The 19,261-nt window shown below is 37.2% G+C and overlaps 1 protein-coding gene across 3 annotated transcripts in view; it reads right to left on the bottom strand.

The window, feature by feature from the left end:
* Nucleotides 1-19,261, bottom strand: part of CDK14 (cyclin dependent kinase 14) — a 318,486-nt gene that overhangs the window by 62,251 nt on the left and 236,974 nt on the right. For all 3 annotated transcript variants that reach the window (XM_030491797.1, XM_030491816.1, XM_030491807.1), the window contains 2 exons: nucleotides 4,678-4,817; nucleotides 845-991 (listed from right to left, as the gene is read on the bottom strand). In XM_030491797.1, coding sequence (XP_030347657.1) covers nucleotides 876-991; nucleotides 4,678-4,817 — 256 coding nt within the window. In that variant the 3' untranslated portion in view covers nucleotides 845-875. The remainder of the gene's footprint in view (nucleotides 1-844; nucleotides 992-4,677; nucleotides 4,818-19,261) is intronic.

The following is a 19,261-nucleotide window of genomic DNA, read 5'->3' as shown; positions in this document are numbered from 1 at the left end:
ATGCAAAAGCAACTGTGACTTTAAAAAAAGGCAGGCTTGCATTTTTCAATGAAATGAATCTGCACTTTGGGTATTTGTGAAACACTGGTATGAAACTATATAGAGGAGCATAATAAGCAAAGGACCTATATAAGGGAATACTGCTAATTGGAAGAGTCTGTCAAATGGTAAATCCCACTGAACAAACACTGGGTGATGCATATGGGCAGAAAAGAGTTAATGCTATGATATAACAACCAACATTCCCTGTGGTTTGGTAAGTAGCCTCTCTACTCACCTGCCCTTCCCATCTTCTGTTCTACTCTTAAAATACCTGAAGCCATATTACACACTATTTCACTACTAAATAACTGGTTAAAAAGGTGGGGTATTGAATGAAAGCCATCCAGAACAAAAACAGTTCTAGTAGATCCAATGATAGAGATCAAATACATTAACATGACAGCACCCCTGTCTCCATCAAGAACATCTTTCTGCTGTCAAGGCTACCAAACCTCCTAAATGAATAATTCCTTGTCCTTGCCCCAAAGTTAACAACAGAACTGCAAGAGGTATTTTATCTCTCCGTATCTTACGAGGGGAAAAAACACCAGTCCAAATTAAAGGCAACATGGTGTTTAATTTGCTGGCGCCAATTTCTGCTGTATTTTCAACCTGTCAGTGACACTGATCCAGCCCACAAGGCCAGGAACTTACACTCCTCATATTGACAATTATACCGCAAAACCAAATTACCTGCCTGAACATGAACAATTTCAGAAATGTGCAGTTGAATGTTATATTTTGTATCTCCAAAGAGAACTAAAGAGTATTTTCAAAGATGTACCTTCCAATTATGTCTTACCTGAATTATCAGTTGTGAACATAGGTATTCTTCAATGTTTGCTGTTTGATACACCTTTGCCATAACTATTGTTTTTTCCAAAGGCTCTCATGCTTTCTGCAGTCTCTGGCTGTAATCTTACATTCGGTACAGTAAAAATAGAAGACACTGCAAAAAAAAAAAAAAAAAGGTCAGTGCTTATTAAAAATATCCCAACAACTCAAAAAGCTTTTTCATAAAGCAACCTCTTTCTGCATGAGCTACAAAAACCTTGACAATTTCCACGTAACATCAGGCAACTAATTATTAGTAGACATGATGACATTAATCACAGGGATCAAACTGCAAATAGTTAAGGACTCACACACTGATGATCCGAAAACTCATTTTTACCTAGGATATCTCAAACTGGTGGGGAAAAGTCACTGACTTTAATGACTTTAATGCTTTCTGAGAACAAATGTCCATATAAAAATATCCTCAGAGAACTGCCACTGCATGATTGCATGAGGAAATGCTAAGAGACTGTTTAAAGAACTGATCAGGGCTGTTACAGTTTTCTTTGGTTTTGCACTAAGAACTAGCATAGCTGTAAGTTTTTGGAGCTACTCTTTCATCTTTATATCTTTAAAAGACCTGGCTATTGTTTTATGCACAGATCTTCCCACTGTACTTTTTACATCTCAACTTGCATTTGATATTCTGCTATCCTTGGTAACATAAATGACAAATTGCACATATTCTATGCAAATAAATCAGTATGAGCTCTCAAATATGAAAGCATAAAAGGGGAAGAATCAATTTAATTTTACAATAGTAAATAATAAGCACACCTATTTAGTAAAAGGGGTTAATCTATGGGTTACTCCTCAGGTCTGAGATGAGTGTTGTGTCATAAATGGTATTGTACACCTAGACAAGATGTTTTTAGCTGAACTGCACAACTTTTACCTTTCTAATGTACTATTTTAAAAAACTGAAAGTGGCTAGATATTAGTCAAAGCATATCTGAAAACTTAACATCCAACCCAACTAAAATGATACCTTGACTTGAAACCAAACTGAATAAAAGTTTTGCTTCTCACATAAACTCATTTTGCACGCGTTTTTTAAAAAAACACAAGATTAAAATTTTATCCTGTAAAATATTACACAGAATATAAATATATAGTACTAAAGTCAAAACAAGGAGAGAAAATGAAACACTTTTTTACTTTTTCAGTGTAGGCAGAGTCACCATACTTTGTGAAATACTGTGATTCCAAAGAGACGGTATTTTCTGATGGAGAATCATTTGGCTGGTTTTCCCCCCTATTTTTTCTGTTTTTTTTTCCCCCTCACCTGTGAGTCTTTCTTTGGTTTTTACTGCTAAATCCCCACATTTGCAATTCAGCAGTAGGGCCAAATTGGACAAAATATATTCCATGATGAATACTGTTCACTAGAGAGATCTGCAAAATCGTAGTCACGCCTGGATCAGGAGGCAGTAGATTTTGTGTGTAGAAACACTTCTGTTGTGCATAGAGACTCAATGTGTTTATACCTACATTTAATTAACTATCAATAACAAGTGTTTCCCAATGTAAAATATTAACCCAGAGAACTAGAATCACAAAACCTGGTAATTTCACTACACAGTAAACATTTTCCCAACTCTCCAAAGTATATGACTTTTTTGTTTTGTAAATATGTTTACAAGTATATCCAAGTCATACTAAATAGAAATGATTGTAGTATTTGATACTGGGATTGTCCTTTCTTGCATCTGGATTTATGCTTCATAATGATTATCTACTAGACACAGAAAACGTCTTTCTGTAACTCAAAATTTTACTGGAGGCATTTAGAAGAACCTTGCTTTAAAATATAATGATTTTTCATCTTTATTCTCCCCCCTTCAAAAGGTTTCACTGCTCCTGATGTTTAACGTTATGCAAAGACGTGTTTCTGCCAATGAATATCGCCTTATGGTTATGCTTCTGCAAATAACCTGCTGTGAGCTGATAAAAGGATTAATGCAGCCAAAATTCTTAATCTGTGAAATTACAAATTAAATTCTCATATTAAAAATACCACCCTGAGGTATTTTTTGTGGTTTTAATTCCCCTCTGGTGTTCTGCATACATTGTGCTTGTTAATGACTAGGACAAGACTGTCTCTGTTGGCAGCCTGCTGCAGAGTGATAATGTGTAGGCATTTACTTCACTGATATAGAACTGGATTTAACCACTGACTGATAAACTAAGTGGCAAGTGGGTAATAAGTCCATATTAACAGAAAAGTACTACTGCAGAATTCAGAATTCAAATCCTGGCTAGACTAAATCACACAGAAGGATTGAGATGTCACCACTGCAGAGTGATTTTTGTTTTCCATTTAGTGGGAATAGCATAAATGAACTGGCATTCTTGGTGTTTCATTAGTCCTGAAGAAATTAATCTCTGCATCAGTTTTAGCAAAGGCAGACCTTCAATAGCAGCCTTAATTTACACTGCATCCTTTGAATTTTCAGCTTATAAAGTACTGTAGTCAGCAAACTGTGTGGTGAGTTAGCATGGCATAAGAGGAAACTGGGAATCTTTTTGCAGAGCAGGGACATGGTCTATGACAGAACTGGTGATGGACAGAAATTAGTGGTGCTAATTTGATTTTAATGCTCATACTCTCCAAATGGCAAAGTACTCTTCAGAGTAGAGTAATGGTACTTGGACAGCCACATACTGGACACAGGCCACCAAACCAGCTCAAAATGTGACTACTACCACTGTCAAGGACAGAAAAGATAAACTTTCAGAAGACAAAAGTTTTCATACTGACACTGATGCAAACAGAATCTATTGTGGCTTAATATTCAGAAAGGGAGCTTGGTTTTTGCAAGCAAATTTTTAAATCAGCCATAGTTACATACCCACACATGTGCTATTGTTGCATCTCTGAACTTTTTGCCTCAGAGTCCTGTATTTAGATCTTTTGCTAATGGATGCATGTTTGAAAGCAGAAAATAACATACATTGTTCCAATACAAACAAGCTTCTCTTTAACACATTGAGTTTATGCAAAATGCTGACTGTTATTCCTCTATGAAACCTATTTTTAACAACAGAACCTTTTCTGAATCAGAAATATGCACGATAATATTTTTCCCCAGAATAAATAGTAGTGTGCTTTTAACACTGGAAAAATACATGGTAACTTATGATATAAATGATTTACAATTATTAAAGAGATAATTGACAGTGTACATAATGATAGGAACATTTTTGCCCAGTCAACTGAATACGTTTTAATAAAAGATGTAAGATGTATGTAAATACTGAAAGCATTCTTAGTTAATAATATCATCTGCCATCCAGTTCTTACGCTAAGTCAGCAAATTAACTGATTGTCTACTTTGTGTTTCTCAGACTTCCAAATGCCCAGTCCTTTCTTAAAGGTTACTGTTATAACACACAAGGATTCTGTGAATCAAACACGGCTGGATTTTTATCCTATATGCTGCAGCTAGTTAAGAAGTACTGTATATTATAAAGTGAAAAGCACCAAATACGTAAATTGTATTTTTCCTTTTGCTTTATGACAATTCAGATAATTCTATTGGCTGCACACATAATCAAATACAAAGATAGCAGGCTGCAGACTGCAGAGCAGAGATAGCAAAAGAAAAAAAAAAGGAATCCATTTTGTTCTGTGTCAAGCTAACTATGTAATTTCAAGCTACACAATTGCACTCACTTATTTTGTGTGTGGCTGTGTATGTCCATGAAGCTGTCTGCATGTGAGAGTTAGCATGCACACATGTATCTGTATGAACTAGCGTTTTTCTTTTTAATCAATTCAGAGGTGGTTATACTTACTATCAGTTAACTCCCATAGCCGTGGAGGCAGATCACTGAAATACTCATGGCTCAGGGCTGCCTGTGCTGACAATCTGTTCTTTGGGAAACACTGGAGTAGTTTGGAGGCTAGATCTTCTGCGTGATTCACATAGCTCAGCCTGAAACACAAACAAAAAGTTTTTCTGAAAAACAATCTCGTAATTCTGTTTACTAATTCCATCTGCAGCCAGCACAGTGGAAGCACGGAGTTTTGCTAGCCAGGATAATGACAAACATCTGTTTGGGAGCACTACGAGGAAAGATATTCCTCAGGTTAGGGAGTCAAGGAATTATTTGTGGATTGATAGTTCAAAATTCATACAAATTTTACAAATATAGAGCATATAATATACCATATCACATATGCCCTGCCTAGTATGCAAAAGGATCATAAGCAACAGCATCTTGAAAGCAACTGTTTTGATTTTTCCACTTATATTTTATTGAACATACAGGCAGACTGAAAATTTACAACATGGGAAACAAATGGTTATTACTATCTAGATCCATGAAATCCAAGCTTAAAACAACAGCAGTACTCATACAACTTTGTGAAGCATCAAATTTTAAAACCCTATGATGCTTAACAGGCAACATATGCATCATGTTTCATAAAGGCATTTGTCTTTTGGGAAGTACTGACTTCTTATATTTTCATATATTCACACGGCAGGAGGTTGACTCTTCATTAGGTGTTAATGCAATGCAAATATTAAATTGTAAGTGAATTATCTTTTCTAAGCTATCTAGGGAAGTCGGAGAAAACCCATTGTTTTACTGGGAACTACATGCTTGGGAATATTATAAGAAGATAGAAACTGAAAATAATAGATTTGGAAGGGAGAGAGTAAAATGGTAATCAGCAAGATGTGTCTTGGGTCTAGTAACCTACAGCTGCCTCCTAAATTTCCAAAGCCACCAAACTTACTGTAATATGCAGTTGGAAAAGAAGTGCTGAGTCTTGTTGACACTGTGTTGCTAAATACCTCTTGTCAGGTAAAAATGCCAAAGTGTATAAAACGTCTCTCATTTTTCAATACGCTGCTTTCCCAAACCAGTAGAGTAGACTGCAGTTCAAAATACTACCATATTTGAAAAACGATGGTGTTATCTACTAAAATCAATAATCCTATAGCATGTTTCATACTAATGTTCATTTTTGTTCAGCTCAAGCTGAATTTCTGGAGAGCACTCAAGGAAGATGGATTAAACACTTATTCATTTATTGGGATGACATGGCATAATTTACATGGACCAGTACGCACAGGAGAAAACTACCTCTGCAAGAAATAACAGATAACACTGAAAACACAAAATGAAAAATAAAATGTTATTACAGTGGGAACTTTAAGTCACAAATGTCATAGACACAACTTTTTTTGTCCATGCCTATACTAAGTGTGAAAAAATAAAATAAAATAAAATTAATGGTCAGTAGTATCTTTACTAAATTATGTGCTGGCATATGTATGATATCCTGATATTTGTAATGACTCAAAAAATATGCCACTGGCTGTCTTTTTAATTTCTAGCAACTGTACGCTAGATAGGAATTTTTGAATAGTGTGCCTATCCGATCTCTTCTGGAAAGCTGGCAGGATATTTGTCCAGAAATTCCTAGGGATGAATTGCCCAGCAGTGCTCACCACTTTAGGACATTATTTCTCATCAGTTATAATCTTACAGAAATTCCAGGATTAGGATTTGGAATTGCTATTCCAGGTTAAACAGAAGCTGAACTCCCATGTTTGTGGTGGGCATAATTTTTTCTGTTTTCATTTCCAGTTCGTGACCAAATAAAGACATCATGAATGGAACAGTCATCGCCTATAAATTAGGTTGTAAACTAGACTAATTCCAGACTCCTTAAAATAACAGATATTAGAAATTGTTTCCTTAAACTTTTTTGAAAATTGCAGTAAAGTTCATTACAGAACACCGCAAAGTACCAGGAAAAAGGCTATTCTTAACAAAGAAAAGGAAAGGAAGGGAGAATTGGTATTAATTCTTCTACGCATCTAAAATTTCCATGGAGCGGTGATTATATTGCATCTGTGAGGCCTGTCTTGTGTGCTAATCCCACCTGCACCAATTATTTGTTCAGAGGTCCTAGCAAATCATTTCACCAACATATTTTTTTTCCCACAGAAGTAGCTGCACCTTTTTTAGGAGCCATAGCAAACTTGCTCTGTCTTGAATGAAAGCTACTGTTAAGTCAGAAAAATGAGGTCACTCAGGTAAGCAATGAAAAATCACCCTCTGATATAAGAATTGTACCATTCCTTAGCTGATCCATAGGTATAGTGAAGATACTAATTAAGCAAGGCAAAGCAAAAGAAAAGAATACTAAAATATTGAGTTCTGAATTGCAGGTGAAATTATGGATGATGACACCCTAGTTCCTCGGTGCTCTTGAACAGAGTAGTGCTGACATTCTGACGGTATTAATGGTCACCAACGTACTTGGCATACTGCTAAGAAAATTTTTCAGTAATAAAATTAGATTGACTAATACAAATGGAAAATAGTTTGAGTAGGAACAGTTTAGGAAGCCAAAGTCATCCTGCCAGTTTAGAAACAATAAGAGATCAATCAAGAAGCCAAAGATAAGTATCAAATGATCATCAGATTATACGCTAATACAATATAAACCTAACAAAAATATCTGCAACATAATCACATCAACTAATGAAATCATTGTGAATAAATCGGTCAAAATTAGAACCAATTTTATAATTAATAAATAGAAAAAGGATTAAATTCATTGCACAGTGTGCAAACATACTTCAATCTGCTGTAGTTATTACATTTACCTGCCTTGATAATATTCCCAGTAGTGCTGGGGTGGGGTGGGAGGGTGGTGGTGTTAGTTGATTCTCCAGTAGTTTGAAGATTCCAGTTGCTACATTATTAGTATGTACCCAAGCATAGAAGATCATCCAAATAACTCATGGATCAAATCATTCCTTTTAGCTAGGCTCAGCTGTATCTTTAAAGTCCTACATCAGAGCTCTAGCTTCGATTATGGAACTTCGCAAAGCAATGAAAAAATTCTTCTCCAAAACCCATGTCTTCCGCAAAGGTCAGTTCTAGAAATCACTGGACACTGCAAAAGGCATCTGCATGAGGGCTCCTAAGGTTGTCAGTCTCAAAACTGATGCCTTAGTGGAATGCATGACTAATTTTGCTTCTTTGTTTAAAGACAAGCTATTCTTTTACTTATGAAAAATGCACTGTATGATCGTGTATTTAAATTACATCTACTACATCAGAATTGTTTGGAGAATCCCATTTAGCACATAACCTCAGTGGTCTGGAACGTCAGAATGTTTGATTTGGTTTCTTTCTTTTTTTCTTTTTCTGCCAGTAGTCTCTTTAAAATATCCTCCTTAAAACATTAACAATTTTTCTGACGTAAGTTGGAAACATGATTCCTTGATAGGGACAAAGGCTGAATTCTCTGATGGGGTTCAGTAGTTAAATATCTAATACAGAAAAGTTAACAAAAAGAACTAAAGAAAAATATATTTTATTTTTAAATATACCTCCTTCAGTATGTGACAGGATGGAATTTCATACAATATGGCTTTGTGTCTAAAACATAATAGCATGTTTTGTCTCACAGCAGTTGGGCCATATAGGAACTTAGCATGCATGATATGGCAAGTCTCAATATTCACGCTTCATTTACTGTCACACTAATCACTGAGGAATAGTTACTAGCCGTGACAGCATACATACTTACAGAAATGTGGCATATAGCAGAATACAGAGAAATCTCTGGCAATGAGTATTAAATAATATGTAAGTATTGTTTTGATAAAGATTGAGAATATTTTTACACACCTACTCTGATGACATTTGTGAAACTCATTGATTTTCAACTTAATCCCAAAAGCTACATACGGTCTTAGCTCAAGAAAAACAAACACCATATGAACCTGTCTCACTTTAAACATATATGAATCTGACTAGACTTGAGCAGTTGTAAATCTCATTGGATTACAAGAATTTGATTTAATTTCAGAAAACAGGCTTAAATGTCTTTCTACTGCAGAGGAAGGTCAGTATTTGGTCAAGCAGAACATGACTAAGATCACTGAAGTTTGGTTTAAGCTCTTGAGAAAAAAAAGTTTTGGGCATGTGCAGTGAACTTCTGAACTTCGGATTATTTGCTTTTAAATGCAACGAAGAAGGCAGCTCAAATTCACATTAATAATTAAGACAAATGAGCATTAAAACAAATGGAGATAATACACTGTCTACATACTCCTAACAGCATGAGGTAAATACTTCCCAAAGCAAAAATCATTTACTGTGCATATTTTCCATGTGAAGATAGAACTCTCACAGCATATCATTAATTCATTTCTCAACCGACTTTTACAGCATGGCCTAGAGTAGAGAGGCACCTAATTCCCTTTGGAAATCTCAGCTCTGCTTTTATTCTAAGTAATCTCTTGCAACCTGAAGTGCTGAAAGACAAAACCACAGTTAACCTGAACAATCACAACATTTAGCAAAGTTTAAAGTCTACTGGTATGAAGAGAATAAACAAATTGGAGCAAATTAGGCAGGCCACACGGCAACCCTCCCAGCTCATTTCACAGAGGATGCCGTGGTGCCCTCAACAACAGGGCTCCCATACAGTCCCTGTGGTATCTCACCTGCCATTGCACTGCCATGAGAGTTGCATTCCTGATTTTCACCCAAGTCTGCTTGAGGATGGCAGTCTTTTCCCCTTGTCCCAGGTTTTAGGCTCCTCCTGAGTTCTGACACAAAACTGTGCCAACACCATATATTGTGGTTAATGTTTTATTTCCAAATTCATTATCTTCTGGTCAGCTGATACAGACATGCCCTCACGTGCCTTAATAGTTTGCACCTGTGAATATATGTGCGACCCTACTAGCAGCAGCTACGCAGCACACAAATTGGAGCAGGGCCTACCTTAAGTAACATTTCCTTTTCACTAAATATCAACAGCTTTTCTGTTGTTACAGCCATGCCGAGAACACCTACCATCTTCAAAGACCTGATGTGCCAGCTCCAGCGTGCAGAAGCTGCTTCCCTAACGTGCCTGGTGTGCCTCCATGGAGCTTTTATAGAGTTTATTTAGCCATCATGAAACCACTGCAACAAGTGAACACAAGTTTTGATGCAATGCTTTTAGCTTTTGATACAGATGAAGGCATAAACCGGCACCTCAAGATGAGAATCTAACGGAATAAAGACATTACTATTTTTTCAATGTTTTACACAGAGGGTACTGAGAACTAAAACTGATGAACAAAGAGAGACAAAAGCTTTTGAAGGCTCACTGAAGCAGGGTTTTACTTGTTGCTGATCAATCACAAAATACAGAATTTGCTTTACAGCGCAGTGTAGAGGTACTTCAAGCCATACTATACAGTAAACATATCAGTCAAACACAGCCACAGGAACCACATTTCAGTGTTGGGATTGTCCCCCACACCCTCATGGGGCTGCCAACAGCAGTCCTAACATTGTGCTGGGTTTGCATGTTCTTTAGGAGAGGCTTGTCTCCAAATAATCGATGCCTCTCATGCTCTTCCCAAATTGAGGTGCTGGCAGCAGTTTAGAGTCAGAAACACTAAGCTCTGTACAAATGCATGATGGGAAAGTACAGACTCCAGGCTCCATAGGCCATTGGTTTAATTGTGCTCTTCTAAGCTCAGTACCTCACTAGAAGCAAGATTGACACATTAGTAAAACATCCTGCTCAGGCTTCTTAGATGAGCTAGGCTGGGGCAAATCCTGCACTAACGTGGCTATACTGCTCCCCGTATCTGCCCTTGCTCTGTGCTTCTGCACAACACCACACTCCACAGTCTTCATGATTTTGATAAGGGTGTATAGAACTATTTCTTTGGAAATTCAGAAATTAGTGTGATCCCTTTTAACTATATTACCATATCACAGCATCAACAGTCTTACCTGCTTAAGTACTAAAAACGTGGTCAAGATGTTTACTCTTAAAATAGAAGCCAGGACTCCCAATGGTAAGTATTCACAGATATAGAACAGAGATAATGTTTGATTCTTTGGTACTGCTGTTAATACTGATGTAAAAGAGATCAGAGCTCCATTTGGAAAGCTGTGGAGGCAAGTTCATTCAGTGCATTCCAGGAAGGTAATAATAACCCTCACCTGTCTGAACTAATTCTCACTTGACAGTTGCACAGATGCCATTAGCTGGAAAGCAGCCAAGATGAATAGCATTTCATGAAAAATTAATGTAACAAATGAAGGTTCTAACAATATAGGCAACTAGGGTTTGGTTGGCTGGATTGGATTTTTTGTTTGTTTTGTTTGTTTGCTTGTTTTTCTCTTTTCATTAATACAGATTTATCTCTAGGTATATAATTTTTACACACTGGGTAAATTTTTTAAAGACTCTACTGACCAAGTAGCTAAGCCATAATCATAGTTGCAGCTCCTGAATTTCTCAGAATGGAGAATAAAAATGCTTACTTAAACTGCTCATGAGTCACATGAGGCTTCAGAGACTCAGTTTAGTTACATCTAAACTACACAATGAAGTGATCCAACCTCTCATGGCAATTCACATTCGATAATTGGCCAGTAGGCTCAGTCATGACTAGATCATAAAACCGTTTGTAAGGCATGTGTCATCACTAAATGTAACTCAAGTCAAAAACTTACATATGAGTCTATTTTCCCCTGACTTTTTCTTCACTAGATTTGATGTGTTTTAGCATTCATTTCAGACATATTACTGTATTTCTACAACACAACACTGCTTGCAATATCCAGCTTGAAAGGTTTGCTTCATGTAGGAAGCAGAACATTAACACTTTATGTTAATAAACACGTACAACACCTTTAAAAACTGAGTTTGGTTGATTGGAGCTTTAAATGCTAATCCTAAAGAGAATCAGTCAATATACAACAGACTTACTTTACAGTATCCTGAGTTTTGTCCTACTATAGCCTGAGATGTACTAGGGCTAGCTCTTGCGCTGATGCCTCAGAACAACTACGCTGGGCTATGAAACCTTCCAAATAAACCCAGTGCCAGCTATTAAGAGCCTAGGGCACGAAGGTAGCCAACACTGTTTATTGACAGTATTGCAGGTATTTATCCCTACTTGTTCTGTATCATTTTGATACAAAATAAGGTTCACATTTGATACTAAGTATCTTTTTGCCAGGATAATATATGCTGGAGTGTGAAATGAAGCAAGAACTAAGATGTCTACATGGCATACACTAAAGGTAAGTAAAATAAGCTTATTTAAACAGCAAATATACAATATATGTCCAATAATAGCATACTCTAAGCTATTGAGAATGTGGCTTTCTGCAATATGATCATGTAACTTCTTTAATTCCTAGGAATTCTAAGGTTGTGATATTGCAGGCAACATGGCTGCTAGGTACAATGTTCTGCTACCGTTTAAAACCACAACTATGTCTTTAAAGTAAAAGAGGAATACCTTAAGTATTTCACATTATTTCACTCAGTTTTCAGCAGCTTCTCTCAGGTATTTCCCAGGAAATATTTCCTAAGAAATTATAATCAGAATATGCCTTACTATTTTGCCTGAGAAAGAATTCAGCCATTACTTCTTTCTGATTTTACATGCCACCACCACTCAGCTATTTAATTCTTAGAGCATCCCAATCAGCCCAGTACTAAAGATACTAATTATGAAAGACACAGTGTATTCCTTAACCACAACAGACCACTACTGAATATACTAAATTTATAGTTTACTGGAAGATCTTTGCTTGGTGTAAGTGCAATTAATGAAGGAAAACACCACAGTGGTGCTACCTAATCAGAACATTTTGATTGTTTTGAAATTGTTTAAAGGGCATGAACCTTCTGATCAAGGTGAGTGTTTTTTAAAGGCCTCCTTTGTGCAGCTCAACAAGTTGAACAGAATATCCTTGGAAAATAAATAGAGCTAAAAATAATTACTAACACCCCAATTATTTTATGAGCTATTATTTCACCAGAAAATGGAGAAAATATATCTTTAATCCTGAACAAAAACTCTCCAAGGTTTATGTTCTCCATAAACCTTTCACTGAGAACTGAAAATATAAGTTAGTAATGCAATAAATGCCCTAACAAATATATCAGATTTTTCACTTAATGCTTTTTACAGGCTTAAACCGAACTGAGTGAAAGAAAATCACCTTTTACAGTCTGACTCTTAAACGAAGAATGCCTTTCTGTTATGCTTTTTAAAAGAAGGCATGGTGAATTTATATCAACTTCACTGAATCTTGGGGCATGATAAAAGGAAGAAAATACAGCAGTGGAGTTAACATTCCATAGCATTCTTTCTTCTCATATTTATTTCCTCACTGGTTGGATATAAGCCAAAAAAAGGAGGGAATAATCCATCCCTCCCTCCCCTCCCCCCTCCCCCCAACTTAGAAATAGCTGAAATAAACCTCTGGCACACAATGCAGTCAAAGCTCTGCGCTTTTCCTCCGCCTACCCTTGACAATCTGGAGTGTTTATCTCCCAAGAAATCCAAGCAAAATACTTCCCCCCCAAAAATAACCGAACTCTGAATTTCAAATTTGTCAAGTGGGTGCAGCCACTAAGGCAGTAAACAGATTTTGCCCTGTTTTCCCTTATTAAATGACTCAGAAAGAAAAACAAGCTGCCTTTTTGGACCTTTTGAAAATGAAATTAAAAAAATAAAAAATAAAAGAACTAAGTTCTAGTAAATAAACATTAGAACTGCCTTATAAATCTCTGCCCTCTTGTCCAATATTTTACCATTTTGGGTTTAAAAAGTCTTAATTTCATTCTAACGTAAATAAGAACTGGTCTGTTTGCTCAGTACTTCAACAAGAATTTGCTGCAAGGTTGCAGCATGCAGGCAGTGCCCCAAGAAGGGTGACCTTGCTTTAGTCAGTGAAGTCAAAGATCATTTATATCACAGTTAACCTACAAATCTGTCTTGCTGGGACCTCAGATCCGTCAACCACTTGGAAGCAGCTACTTGTCCTGTCCTCCCACAGCTCCCTAAAACACCGGATGGGTCTGATTTTTTCTATTATTGTATACCTCTCAGCTAATAAAATGTATTTTTATGGATATGGAAGAAGCAGGAGTACTTTGTATTTATTTATACAGCTCATTAAAGGTGGATAGAGATTTGGAGGCAGAGAGAATGCCCCAAGCCTGGAAAGCTCAGGAAGACAGACCCCAAGCATATGCATGCATTTAACTTCATGTATATGAGCCGCCTTTCTGAATCCAACAAGACTAAGCAATTACATACAAGTAGGCATCCTGGTCTTTTTGCAACTACACTCCTAAGCTAAGACATGACAGGGAAATGATGCAGAACTAGTAAACATTGAGAGGAGGAGACCAAGATGATTATAATGAGAGCATATGGGCAATATATTGAAAGCTATGCAGTCAAAAATTCTGTATTCTGTATTATTACACCTACATATTTAGACAGACTTACATGATCCAGGACTAGTTGCAGCTCCCTGACCCTCAGGTACTTGGTTCAGCTGATGTTAGAGAAACACACTAATGGATGGGATGCCACATTCACACCAGCTTCTTCTCCAGATTCACTCTCCTGATTTAGCACATCACTGTTTCTCTTCACACTAATGGAGACAGATACTTCTTAAAGGGAACATTGGGTCATCTGCCAGCTGTCAGACTGAAAATCCAGTGCCTGATACCAACAGTATTAATACTTGTTAAGAAACAAATATGCTGGCGCCAATCTGTTAAAAGAAGTCTGAATTTGACTTTGAACTTGAACAGGAGAAAAAAGTGTATTCAAGGGTTTCTTAGGCACAGAGACCATGGTAGAAGGAGAAAACAATGATCTCTCTCTAGTATATAATTTGGGGAAAACGTAACATGATTTTGCACTGATTTTTTAAAAAAAGTGAAACATTAAATATCCACATGTACCTGAAGTCTTTTTAAAAAGTTCTTCAGATTTAACACAACAGTTTATGCCTTTTTAACTATAAACAGGTTGGAAGTGAATGACCAAACGACAAACTCTGTATATTTTAACTATCAATTACTGAAATACGTCGATTTTAAGTGCTTGTACTCACATACGAGTGAGGATACAGTGCTATCTGACACTCTGAAATTGGCTTGCAGTAGGGAAGAACTCAATCCTGAACTATTTTTGCAAATCCTAATCTGTCAAAGTAGCATAAAAGAGAGATAGCTAAGCAGGGAGTTACTGCTATTTAGGCATAAATCAGTACAGGTGATTTAAGAACTAAAATCAAAACTGTTATCTACAATAGTGACCATTAAAGGTCAGATTTCCCAAAGAGCCAGCTGTCACTAAAAATTGACTGCCAGTAGAGCTCAGGCCACTTCTAGTGACCCAAAATAAGCAGTTGGATTCTGGGATTTTCAAAAGATTCTGCACACGTGGAATTGTGGAACACGTGGAACTGTGAAACCCATGGAGCTCTGCGACACGTGCTGCCACCAAAGCAGGACAGGCAGACAAACATGTGGGTCCCATTGTAGGGTCCTAAATGGATATTAAGCTTCTGTGAATGTAAGCATTTGGGGCAGACAAGGACTAGTATTATCAGCTTCCAAACTGACAACAAGAAGCCTGGAGAAAAGTAGCACAAATAACTCATGAATGCACTATCTGGGCACAAGCCCATCTGATTCTTCCCAGAAAGGAAGAAGCAGTTGCATCTCCCTGAATTATCCACGGGACAGGAGAAGGCCTAAAAATGAGAAAGGGATCACTGACTTAAAAATAGGGAATAGGAGCAAATACACAGCTTTGTAAAGTAAGAGAGAAAGAGATGTAATTATGGAGGTAATTATGGAGGTCATTATGGACGTAATTTTGAAAAAGATAAGAGGGAGCTCAAAAACAATGGAGTGAAACAGTCAGTGTTGGGAGGAGTGCTAAGCAAGCCACAAAAAAATAAACTGAATTTACTGGTTGGTTTTTACACGATCTGAAGAAGTCTGTTGGTCATGAGAGGACATGACAAGTATATTACGATAATCGAGATCTGAGGTGGTTGAGGAAGGAAAAACAGCCTCTTGGAAAAGCTGAAAAGGAAAAAAATACCTCCCATATGAAGACGGGCTGAGAGAGTTGGGGCTGTTCAGCCTGGAGAAGAGAAGGCTGCGTGGAGACCTCATAGCAGCCTTCCAGTATCTGAAGGGGGCCTACAAGGATGCTGGGGAGGGACTCTTCCTTAGGGACTGTAGTGGTAGGACAAGGGGTAATGGGTTCAAACTTAAACAGGGGAAGTTTAGATTAGATATAAGGAAGAAGTTCTTTACAGTGAGGGTGGTGAAGCACTGGAATGGGTTGCCCAGGGAGGTTGTGGATGCTCCATCCCTGGCAGTGTTCAAGGCCAGGCTGGACAGAGCCTTGGACCACGTGGTTTAGGGCAAGGTGTCCCTGCCCATGGCAGGGGGGTTGCAACTAGATGATCTTAAGATCCTTTCCAACCCTTACGATTCTATGATTCTATGATTCTATCTAGCAGTCTCAGTGCATAGGATAGGAAAGGAAAGACAAAAAACATCCCTATGGCTTCAGGCCTAGGTGACTAAGCATGCTAGCATTACAGTGAGAGGAGTAACTTCACTGAGAATATGCTCAAGTGAGCACAGGGCAGGGAATAGTGAGAATCTCTCTGCTGAAGCCTATATTGCTGAATTAAACAGGGCTAGGGAGAGAGCCTGACCGCTCAGCTACCGAGTGTCCACACTGCTCCGTGGATTATTTTGGCCCATGCCAAAATAATAGCACTCTCCAACCCCACTCATAGACATAGTTCAGGGAACAACCCATGCCAGGGACCATTCCCAAAAGGCGGCATGTACCAGGCTCCTACGAACAGGATGAGAAATACATTACCTTCAATCTTACACTAGAAAACGTAATTCCCATGGCCCGCAATAGGGGTCTTACGCTGGAAATTTAGAATTAAGAAAGTAATACCAAACACTCCCAAAATAATAATTGCACCTGCAGCTGCATGGGGACGACATAAAGCCCACAGGAGATGCATGCCCAAGTGCTACTTGGTAGAGCTGTAGCTAAGGTCTGCCACATGGCCTCGGGGCCAGAAGATTGTCCCTGGCTCTCCTTTAGTTAGCAGTATAGATGTAGGCTGTAGCTGACAGAAAAATGATATTCACCAAACACTATCTGTCAACATCTCAGGGAAGATTCATGCCCTCATGGTTGCAGAATAAAGCTTGACTCAAGGGCACTTTAAGGATCAAATATGAAAGAAATAAAACTAGAATATAACACTATTTTACAAAAGTCATGATGCGGAAGGAAGGGCAGTAATAATCTGGAGCGTGATTTTTATGTCAGGGTGGTAAGATTAGTTTGAGGCACACTAACAGCACACAGTAGTAAGCAGAGCTTTAAGATTGCTACAGAATCTCACCCAAGTAGGCAATGCAAAAATAATGGCCCATTCTTAACTTGCAATAGTGTCAGAGAGAAAAGCATAAATTTTATCTATTTTTACAAGATTTCCTTGGATTTTGTAAGTTTGGGTCCAAACAATAGCAGTATTTTAAAAGTATTCTGGATTCCTAAACAATAGGAACAAAAAAGCAAACAATACCTTCATAAGAATGTGAAAGAAATAAATTTTTTTTCATTTAAATTCTTTGCAGTAAGATTCTCAGTTTATAAATTCAACATGAAAAATTAAGAGCTTTTATTCATTTGTATTTCCAGCTTCCTATTGCAGCCGTGATCATAAAACAAACACAGCTGGCATCTTTATTATTTTATTCACTGAAGGATTTAGCTGGACAAACATCACAAAGATGGTGGCTGCTTTCATTGAATTTATGATCAAATATGCTCCAGCATAAGATCAACTCTGTTACATCAATTATTATGAGATGTGAATAATTTAACAGAAAGTTGTCTATTTGTAAATCAGATCTTACAGATACAAATTCAGCTGAGCTAGCAGTGGATATACACTGTATTATACATTAGAGTATTTTAAAGGATGCAGTTTTCTTGTGAATCACATTTAGCGATAAATATTGTCATTTGCATTTTGGTATCCGGCTGCTAATTCAGACAAAAAATATTTCAAAATTTTTATGAAATTTATCTTTATCAGAGAACGTAACTGGTTTAGTGATGTCTTTCAAAATTACAGAATATATTTATTTCTTACAAAGGCTTAATTAAAAACAATACACAAACTACCATCACCATCATTGTTTTGTTTTGTTTTGTTTGGGTTTTTTAACATAGATTTTCACCAGAGTCTGTTGTTCAGCATAATACCAGGAGAGTTATAATAATTTTAACGCAGAATGTGTGCCTTAGGATATGGGATTGACTCAATGCCTGAAAGAAAAAGGTCAGTTCCCTTTGGAACCACTTGCCTCTTTGCCCTCCAGCAATGACAGGTGCACCAGCCCTATGCCGAGGCTCGTTATTCACAGTGTGTTGCTGAAGATACATAATGTAACCTCTCCATTTTAATGCATCAGCAAGGATTATTGTCTCCTATCTTCCCTTTTTGACACTCAGGTCAAACAGACACTGAACATATATACATGATGATCAGCCTGCAGCCAGCATCTTTCACACGTTCTCAAACAATAGCCTCAAACTTTAAAAGGTAGGTTATTTAAAGAAATCACTAAATTTAACTATCAAAACTGTTTGGCTAGCAAATAGTTTCAAGCTTTGAAACAAATCACTGTTTTCATGAGTCTCCTAAAATGCCACGTGTTTCTCTATCACTATTAAAAGAAAAAGAAAAAAAGAAAAATTCTTGTTTCTCTATCCTATATGGTAGGAAAGAAGTCAGAAATCTGAAGGCAGATACATGAAATGCCACAGCCAGAAATGAAGGAAAGGAAGCAATTAAGATTTTCTCGACAAAGTTGCAATGAATTTTGGGAGACGGTCACAGGAGAGTCTCATGAATGGCAACGTAAATACTTGTAATTATCATCCTACCTCAAAAAAGTAGGTGTTAAAAATTATGCTCAAAACCTCACATCAAATCATCATAAAAGTCAGTAAAATAAATATTTATCTGAGATAGATAAAGATACTTTGTGATGTTTGTACCACTGCAGAAACCTTAACTACAGTCTGTAGGTCTCTGGCTGGCAACAGAGCCAAACAGCATGAGTTTCGAGACTGGCTTAAACTATCTGTAGAGATGACAAAACTCAGCAGCATAATGATATCATTACACTTATTGCCTGTCTGCACCATCTCTCCAAATTCTACACATTTCTGAGACCCTAAGATGAGAATCACAGGAACTGTTAAGGAAAAAATATCTGTAATACATGATAAAAAGCAGTGGATAATATTAAGCCACTTATGCCAACAGCAGTTGCTTAGCACTAAGCAGTTTTGAATGCCAGCCCAATTCTTCAGGCGCCTATCATTTTGGCTTCATTTTGGAAGAATCTTGCATTTAATGGCTACATACAAATAATGAGAGACATAGCAGTAAGGTCTACTTCATTTACATTACTGCGTTCACAATATGTCTTCAATTC

Source organism: Strigops habroptila, chromosome 1 (assembly GCF_004027225.2).
Source record: "Strigops habroptila isolate Jane chromosome 1, bStrHab1.2.pri, whole genome shotgun sequence".
NCBI classification, from domain to species: Eukaryota; Metazoa; Chordata; class Aves; order Psittaciformes; family Psittacidae; genus Strigops; species Strigops habroptila.
This window is presented reverse-complemented; position numbering and strand designations above follow the sequence as displayed.